The sequence below is a fragment of the Leptodactylus fuscus genome, chromosome 5 (genome assembly GCF_031893055.1).
Source record: "Leptodactylus fuscus isolate aLepFus1 chromosome 5, aLepFus1.hap2, whole genome shotgun sequence".
Classification (NCBI taxonomy): domain Eukaryota; kingdom Metazoa; phylum Chordata; class Amphibia; order Anura; family Leptodactylidae; genus Leptodactylus; species Leptodactylus fuscus.
Window position 1 is genome coordinate 201707467 of NC_134269.1, and position 10029 is coordinate 201717495.

At 45.5% G+C, this 10029-nt stretch overlaps 1 protein-coding gene across 1 annotated transcript in view; it reads right to left on the reverse strand.

The window, feature by feature from the left end:
- LOC142203916 (solute carrier family 22 member 4-like) overlaps positions 1–9679 on the reverse strand; it is a 35883-nt gene extending 26204 nt beyond the window's left edge. Inside the window, exon 1 of the mRNA XM_075275022.1 lies at positions 9151–9679. Coding sequence (XP_075131123.1) covers positions 9151–9543 — 393 coding nt within the window. The 5' untranslated portion in view covers positions 9544–9679. The remainder of the gene's footprint in view (positions 1–9150) is intronic.
- Between the last annotated feature and the right edge of the window lie 350 nt (positions 9680–10029).

Consider the following 10029-nt stretch of genomic DNA (forward strand, 5'->3'; position numbering starts at 1 on the left):
GCCAATCAGCGCTGGCCAATGCATTCTATTAGCCCGATGAAGTAGAGCTGAATGTGTGTGCTTAGCACACACATTCAGCTCTACTTCATCAGGCTAATAGAATACATTGGCCAATCAGCGCTGGCCAATGCATTCTATTAGCTTGATGAAGCAGAGTGTGCACAAGGGTTCAAGCGCACCCTCGGCTCTGATGTAGCAGAGCTGAGGGTGCACAAGGGTTCAAGTGCACCCTCGGCTCTCCTACATCAGAGCCGAGGGTGCGCTTGAACCCTTGTGCACACTCTGCTTCATCAAGCTAATAGAATGCATTGGCCAGCACTGATTGGCCAGAGTACGGAATTCGGCCAATCAGCGCTGGCCAATGCATCCCTATGGGAAAAAGTTTATCTCACAAAAATCACAATTACACACCCGATAGAGCCCCAAAAAGTTATTTTTAATAACATTCCCCCCTAAATAAAGGTTATCCCTAGCTATCCCTGCCTGTACAGCTATCCCTGTCTCATAGTCACAAAGTTCACATTCTCATATGACCCGGATTTGAAATCCACTATTCGTCTAAAATGGAGGTCACCTGATTTCGGCAGCCAATGACTTTTTCCAATTTTTTTCAATGCCCCCAGTGTCGTAGTTCCTGTCCCACCTCCCCTGCGCTGTTATTGGTGCAAAAAAGGCGCCAGGGAAGGTGGGAGGGGAATCGAATTTTGGCGCACTTTACCACGTGGTGTTCGATTCGATTCGAACATGGCGAACACCCTGATATCCGATCGAACATGTGTTCGATAGAACACTGTTCGCTCATCTCTAATAACTAACCCTTGAGGGTGTTGGGGATGAGCCGCTAACTCCTCTACCCCACAACACACTCTGCTATCTCGTTGATAAATTTGCATTACATGCATTCGTCATCGTCATAGGGTGCAATGCTTATAAAAAGCCATATCTGAATCTAAAGCACTAAACCGAGTACATCGGGGGCTTCCTACTGAGCAGAGGAGGACTGGATGCAAAGCTATCTGGACCGCCGAATATAAAATATCCTTATCTAGTTGCAATGGGAAAAAATATGAGTTGCAGAATAATATTCAGCTCTTGCCTTGCATCAGAAATATGTGGTTTACAGCACCGGGCATTCATGTCAGGAAACAGTCCTGACCACAACCTGGCAATGCTTAAAAAACCTCGTACAAATGAAGAGTCCACCACATAGAAGGGTAAGACTGTAGTGACCGAGACTGCGCCAGTCACATTCTAACTTTTTGGTTAGATGTTGGAGCTCTGTATTATTACATACACATTTACATTAGCAGTCCACAATATGTCCGCCACTGTAGTAGAAGGAAGAATCAGACATCTGTCTTGCTGCAGAGATCTGATGAGTCAGTAGTACCTAAGGGAGTACCCAGAGGAGCCAGCCCTCTATATTAGTATTCTAGACGTCATTCATTGTTCCTGTATATCCTTTGTCTTAACCCCTTAAATACCAGCATACGTCAAACCTTAGGACCAAGCCTGATCGTTACCTACAAGCACATCATGGAGACTGTGTGAGTAACTCCTCCTGGATGCAGGGCGGGTACTTCCAGGAGTACAAGCTGAGACTCTAGGGGTCTATATAACATCTAGGGCCGTGATGGCGAACCTATGGCACAGGTGCCAGAGGTGGCACTCAGAGCCCTCTCTTTGGGCACCCATCAGTGGAACAGATTGTACTGTGTGGGGGCCACTGTGGAGCAGATTGTACTGTGTGGGGGCCACTCTGCAGCAGATTGTACTGTGTGGAGGTCACTCTGCAGCAGATTGTACTCTGTGGAGACCACTGTGCAGCAGATTGTACTGTGTGGGGACCACTGTGCAGCAGATTATACTGTGTGGGGGCCACTGTGCAGCAGATTGTACTGTGTGGGGGCCACTCTGCAGCAGATTGTACTGTGTGGAGGTCACTCTGCAGCAGATTGTACTGTGTGGAGGTCACTCTGCAGCAGATTGTACTCTGTGGAGACCACTGTGCAGCAGATTGTACTGTGTGGGGACCACTGTGCAGCAGATTATACTTTGTGGGGGCCACTGTGCAGCAGATCATACTTTGTGGGGGCCACTGTGCAGCAGATTGTACTCTGTGGAGACCACTGTGCAGCAGATTATACTTTGTGGGGGCCACTATGTAGCAGATTATACTTTGTGGGGGCCACTGTGAAGCAGATTAGACAGTGTGGGGGTCACAGTGGATCAGAAAACTCTATAAAGCCGCATTCGTATGACCATATTTTGCAGGTCTGTAATTGTGTGCAATTGTGGATCCGCACAGTATTAAGGTTAAATTGTCATGTTGGCACTTTGTGATAAATCAGTGGGTTTTGGGTTGCAGTTTGGGCACTCAGTCTCTAAAAGGTTCGCCATCACTGATCTAGGGTCTATACAACATCTAGGGTCTATATAACATTTAGGGTCTTTACTACATCTAGGGTCTATATAACATTTAGGGTCTTTACTACATCTAGGGTCTATATAACAACCTTTCAATGTATCCATGCTTGATACCTTATCTTATCTCCAAATACACAACCAAATACTATCAATCAGTTTTACATAGCTCGTGAGTGAAAGGGCCATATTTGTCAGGTGCCATATTATCATACTGGATGAAGATGGCTACTGTCCCTTTACCTGCTCAGGTCCCCCAGTCATAGTAGAAAGGAGAACTAGCAGTAAGAATGTCTCCCTCTGTACTACAAGAGAAATATGGGGCGTCCATAGTTTCAGTAACTGATCAGCCAATTGTTAGGATGGGTTTCTAAGCCTGGGTTTACACAGTGGGATTTTTCCTCAAAAACGTGACAATCATGACGACCTCTTAAAGGCAATGTGTCAGTTATGTTAGAACTGTTCGCCACTATTAAGCCCATATCTCAGGTTCTAGCCCCACCCAGAGTGACTACAATATGCTTCCCCTTCTTTTTTTTTTGGTTTCCGGCCATTTTTTTCACTTTTCGTTTTTTACTCCTCACTTTCCAAAAGCCGTAAAATTTTTTACTTTTCACAAACTGTAAAAAAAATTAGCGTGACTTTCTTACGGGCTCCATTTTTACAGCGTTCACTGCGCAGCCAAAATGGCGTCCCCGAATTACGGCAATTCTAAACGTATCTAGTTTTTGTTACGTTTTAATGCCAAAATCAGGAAATATAGCCCAGACCTAAAGTGGTTAAATCTCCACAGTCGGTTTGTCACGTGGTCCGTGAATATGTCACATTAGATAACTCTACAGACATCTGCACCATTAGATAGAGCGGCCGTATATTCCTGCAGTTACATGTCGGCTCAATGTTGTCAAGGTTCATAGAATAAGAAAGAACATACAAATGAGTCAACAAGAAGATAGCATCATGGCTGCCTTGGGGCACACGAGATTGGGGAGGGGCGCACTTTGACATTGTGTATGTTACAGGGAGTTTATTACTGGTATGCATCTACTGGCAAACCGGAGAACCTAAAGCAGCGGTTATTTTTCGTTACAATTGTATACTAGTCAGCTTACAATACATTAGGAAGATAACCAAATCTTACGACCTGTACCAAGGAACTGTACAGGCATCCGACAGTATACAACTGCCTGCCTTCGATTGTGATAAAAAGAATACATATATAATGGTGCTTTCCTATCCTGACACATATCACACTGCTATTCCCGGCGTATACAACAAACACAGAGCTCTGGCACCATATGCAGGTGTTAGGATATAGTTACATGTACCTTTAATGGTTATGTGCCCTTAAGCAGAAGAAGAAGTGCAGCTAAGGACATCAGGAGTCAGGATGATGCCAGGCAGTGCAAGGCGTGCTTTCGTGTAATGCAAAGTGGCATCTAGGGAAGCTCGACAGCTGAGGACTTCCTTCTTTATTTACTGCTTATATCAGATTAGAGGGGTCCTAGTCCTGGCACCCCCACGATCAGCTGTACATCCTGCACCAGTGCCCTGTTTTTGACACATGTGCCGGGAAAAGCAAGGTGGTAAGACGTGTATGTAGTGGTATGGAAGAGGAAGATGAGACTCCACGGACTGTTATACCCCAAACCACCCACCCCACCTCCCCATATAGCGGTCACCAACTAAGAGGAAGATGAGACGCCACGGACTGTTATACCCCAAACCACCCACCCCACCTCCCCATATAGCAGTCACCAACTAAGAGGAAGATGAGACGCCACGGACTGTTATACCCCAAACCACCCACCCCACCTCCCCATATAGCAGTCACCAACTAAGAGGAAGATGAGACGCCACGGACTGTTATACCCCAAATCACCCACCCCACCTCCCCATATAGCGGTCACCAACTAAGAGGAAGATGAGACTCCACGGACTGTTATACCCCAAACCACCCACCCCACCTCCCCATATAGTGGTCACCAACTAAGAGGAAGATGAGACTCCACGGACTGTTATACCCCAAACCACCCACCCCACCTCCCCATATAGCAGTCACCAACTAAGAGGAAGATGAGACGCCACGGACTGTTATACCCCAAACCACCCACCCCACCTCCCCATATAGCGGTCACCAACTAAGAGGAAGATGAGAGGCCACGGACTGTTATACCCCAAACCACCCACCCCACCTCCCCATATAGCGGTCACCAACTAAGAGGAAGATGAGACTCCACGGACTGTTATACCCCAAACCACCCACCCCACCTCCCCATATAGCAGTCACCAACTAAGAGGAAGATGAGACTCCACGGACTGTTATACCCCAAACCACCCACCCCACCTCCCCATATAGTGGTCACCAACTAAGAGGAAGATGAGACTCCACGGACTGTTATACCCCAAACCACCCACCCCACCTCCCCATATAGCGGTCACCAACTAAGAGGAAGATGAGACTCCACGGACTGTTATACCCCAAACCACCCACCCCACCTCCCCATATAGCAGTCACCAACTAAGAGGAAGATGAGACGCCACGGACTGTTATACCCCAAACCACCCACCCCACCTCCCCATATAGCAGTCACCAACTAAGAGGAAGATGAGACGCCACGGACTGTTATACCCCAAACCACCCACCCCACCTCCCCATATAGTGGTCACCAACTAAGAGGAAGATGAGACTCCACGGACTGTTATACCCCAAGTCAACCACCCCACCCTACATACCCACCACTCCAACTCCCCCCCCCCCCGCTTTACTAGCTTTGGCAATGCCAATTATCTATTCGGGAGTGCCAATAAAGCTTGTTTGATTTGATTTTGTATGAAGAAGCCATAAAAGCCATGTTGTGAACAGGTTTGTGTTTGATCCCTCACTAAGTGAAGTCAGGAGCAGCAAAGATTGAGGCTCAGCATGATTCTGAAGTTAGGCCGGGTTCACACGGAGTTACGTGCCGCGAGATTTGGCACGTAGACGCCGCGTGACCCTTTGCGTGCCGTACACGCTCCCATTCATTTCAATGGGAGCGGGGAGCGTATGCGCCGCGCTAGTTTGCGGCCGTGCATTTATTCACGGCCGCAAACTAGCGCGGCGCATACGCTCCCCGCTCCCATTGAAATGAATGGGAGCGTGTACGGCACGCAAAGGGTCACGCGGCGTCTACGTGCCAAATCTCGCGGCACGTAACTCCGTGTGAACCCGGCCTTATTAGTAAGTTTTCTATCTCACCCAAGCCCCTGACGAAAGGTAAAAACACGATCAATTATAAAGCTGTTCCATATCTTAGATGGAAAGTCAGATTATAGTGATTGTAGACATTTCTGGGAAGAGTTTCCAATGATTGATTCCCATCTAGGCTGATGTAGTTATGGTGGTTACTAAGTGCTTGCTTCTTCATGAATTAGTTACTAGATTTTGTTATAAAATATTACTTTATATTTCTAAGCTCCAGGAGTCTAAAAACTTTTAATTCCGTCCTGCTGTGGCCTCTGAAAGCGTTCCTCCAGTTCTAAACAACTTCTCATACAACAGTGGCGCCGAGGATCGGCACCGCAAGGATCGGCACCGCTTGTATGTAAACAGTAGGGAGGATTACTGATCTCTGCTGCTGTTGTAAGGTATCAGGGCTTGGGGACAGCAAGTTTTTCTCATGACCACTGTTAGTATCTATTTTGAGGAGCATTATGCGGGGGTACTAATGGTCCGTTATACTGCGTAGGGGGGAGGAGGAACACTTGTAGTTCATTGTAATGTGGAGGCGACCAATGGATCATTATACTATGTGTGGAGGGGCATTAATGGGCTAGTGCACAGTATAATGCCCCTTAAAAAGGGATGTCCCATCACAAGGATCCTGTCTATACTACTAGTTTATGTGGATTTAAGACTTTTCCTAAATGCATTGCTTTATAAAAACTGCTTTGTTTGACCGCTATATTAATTTATTCACTTCATTGTTTACACTCTGTTTCTATGGCCCTTGGAATTATCTGCTCATTTGTCAAGTGATGTAGCAGCCTGCTCTCAGGGGGAGGGAGGGGCTGAGTGTGGTGTACATCTCTGCCACAGACAAGCAAAGGAGCTCCTCAGATAGGGGAGGTGAGAGCTCCGGGATTTCTGAGCTCTTATCAGTCGGTTTAATTGAATTTGGCTCATAAGGGCTGAGATAGGGAGTCCCTTAGCTCTGTATGAAATGCAAACTGACTCAAATTCAGCTCTGCTACATCAGCTTCACACTGTGGTAATTCATTTACAACCAATCCCGTGCAAGTGAAACCCCGCCCACCAATGTGCCGAGAAAAGCAGGAAGTGAAGAGAGCACAACAGCCTGCAAGTTAGTGAACAAGCGTCATGGGAATACCCCTTTAATATCTCCCACACAATACAAAGCTCCTTAGTCCCCTTCCACTCAGTATAATACCCCCAGGAAGTATATTGCTATGTTAGTGCCCCCAAACAATATAGTGTCTGCTGGGACCTCCACTGGTCACCGGAGTGGGCGTTCTGCACGACCACAGTCAGATTATCGCTGTGGCCGGACATGCTCAGTAGCGCTCCATCCAGTCTAGATCCCACAAGGTACTGAACAGAGGAGCCAAATCTCTTCTAGAAGAGGAGCTCGAGACCCCTGTTCTAACCTCCTTATTGTCTGTACACGGTTTGAACATTTGTGATACTGGAAAGAATCACAGCACAACATCAAAATATGCACAAGACTTGGTGTATACGCCACGATTTGCCGGCGGTGGGAAAACTTGCGGCGTTTTACAGTCAGAGCAAAGTGGATGGGATTCTGGTGAATCCCATGCTCACTTTGCGGTAAAAACCGTGCTGCGGATTTCCAAAACTAAAAATAAGAAGACGTGTGAATGGAAATTCGTGTTTTCATACACTTAACATTAAAGGGTTTTCTGGGACTTAGTGATGGCCTATCCATAGGGTAGCAGGGGTCACCAGTATCACATTGGTGGGGGGATGGGTACTAGAGAGATAGTTGCGGTGTATAAGAGATATATGTGACACTATATACATGCAGCAGGTTAGCACAGTATACAGTATACAACAGCCAGGGCTTGGCACATTGTTTAATGCTGAGGAAACCTAATACGGTAATACTAGATGTGCTGTATGTGTTATTACTGTACACTGGTGTCCTAGAAGCACACAGATATGGTCGGGGGCTTTATTATATCACCCTTTTATTACGGCATCTCATTGCTTTGGGCAACAAGTCATCCGGTGCCACATGTCAGCCTTGTTATTCATCTAACATCTCACGCACAAGGTGTGGGCACAGGGATGGATATGAATCATATAACATGACAATGTTCATATATCAGCTTCTGCCAGCGGGATCTTACAACTTGTATAGTGGCCAAAACCTACAAACCCAGCGCTGCCTGACTACAATATATCACATGTAATATGTCAGGAGTGACTTATAGCCTAGACAGAAGGATACATGTAGTCACTGAGATATGATATAGGTGCAGGCATAATGGACAGAATATAAATAATATATCAGATGTATGACAGAGAGGTACAACAAATAGATACAATAGAGACACAGATATGGATTAGACAGAACATAGATACTATACATGTGACATAGATACAATAGATACATATGAGATGGAAGATGAATGCTAGATATCAGATACATACACAGATAGATAGATGGATAATGATAGAAAGATATGAGATCAATGGACAGAGAGATAAAGATAAGATAAGATATGATATAGGTGGACAGATATGAAATAGAGACACAAGTAGATACATATATACTGTAGATATATATGAGAAAGATAGATACTGTTGTAGAGTAATACAATTGATGAAAAATAGATATATACGTAGATAGACATATTGATAGACAAATAGATAGATAGATAGATAGATAGATAGATAGATAGATAGATAGACATATTGATAGACAAATAGATAGATAGATAGATAGATAGATAGATAGATAGATAGACAGACAGACGGATGGATAGATAGGAGATAGATAGATAGATAGATAGATAGATTGATAGGAGATAGATAGATAGATAGATAGATAGACAGACAAATAGATAGATACGTAGATAGGAGATAGATAGATAGATAGATAGATAGATAGATAGATAGGAGATAGATAGATAGATAGATAGATAGGAGATAGATAGATAGATAGATAGATAGATAGGAGATAGATAGATAGATAGATAGATAGAGGGATAGATAGGAGATAGATAGATAGATAGATAGAGGGATAGATAGGAGATAGATAGATAGATAGATAGATAGATATGTAGATAGGAGATAGATAGATAGATAGATAGATAGATATGTAGATAGGAGATAGATAGATAGATAGATAGATAGAGGGATAGATAGGAGATAGATAGATAGATACATACATACATAGATGGATAGATAGATAGATAGATAGATAGATAGATAGATATGTAGATAGGAGATAGATAGATAGATAGATAGATAGATAGAGCGATAGGAGATAGATAGATAGATAGATAGATAGATAGATAGATACATAGATGGATAGATAGATAGATAGATAGATAGATAGGAGATAGATAGATAGATAGATAGATAGATAGATACATAGATGGATAGATAGATAGATAGATAGATAGATAGATAGATAGATAGATAGGAGATAGATAGATAGATAGATAGATAGATAGATAGATAGATAGTTGAGCACTGACCTCGGTGACCACGGTGGACTGGTACAGGTCCCGGTCATAGTCCCAGCCGTCCAGACACTTCTCCTTGGCGATGCTGCTGACATTGATGTCCAGGCCAGGGATGAGCCCCAGGGCTGAGTAGTTGCGGAGGGTCTCCAGCCTGTACCTCCAGCACCTGCTCTGCACCCGCTGCCCGTCCGTCTCCTCCCAGGGGATGCTGACATTCCTCCAAGCCTGGCTCAGGTTGGCAGTGTCGGGCACCAGGCAGCGGTGCTCGGGGGTGGCAGCCAGGAACATGACAGACATACCATTGAAGCCATTGGGGATGGTGCTGGCGCTGAGCAGGAAGAAGATGGTGAGTTGGAAGGGTCCCCAGTCCCCCAGGAAAGAGGTCGCCTCATCATAGTCGCGCATGGCTGGAGGGTAGTAGTGGCACCGCAGCCCTGGCACTAGGGACAGAGAGGCAGCCGGGCTCTCGTCATGTTGTTATGAGGAGGGGGTGTCCTCTCTCCAGTGAGGGCGGGGCGGACAGATAGTCACCAGTCTATCGGTGTATTCTCCGCCATGCTCCCCGCCAGGCTGCCCCGGGGCTGCAGGCGATGACCTATCCCTGCAGACTTCTCCCTCCACTCATCTCTGCATTGTCTGCTCCCCCCTCCCCCTTCTCCTCCTCCCCGGGGTGGGCACAGCAGGCTGTCCTCCGCTGACACACCATGACACTACAAACCCTGGCAGAGAGTACACGGGGCTGTGACATTGTATAATATGTGTAGTGTGACCCTATAGTACAGTTATATTGTATAATATATGTAGTGTGACCCTATAGTATAGTCACATTGTATAATATGTGTAGTGTGACCCTATAGTACAGTTATATTGTATAATATATGTAGTGTGACC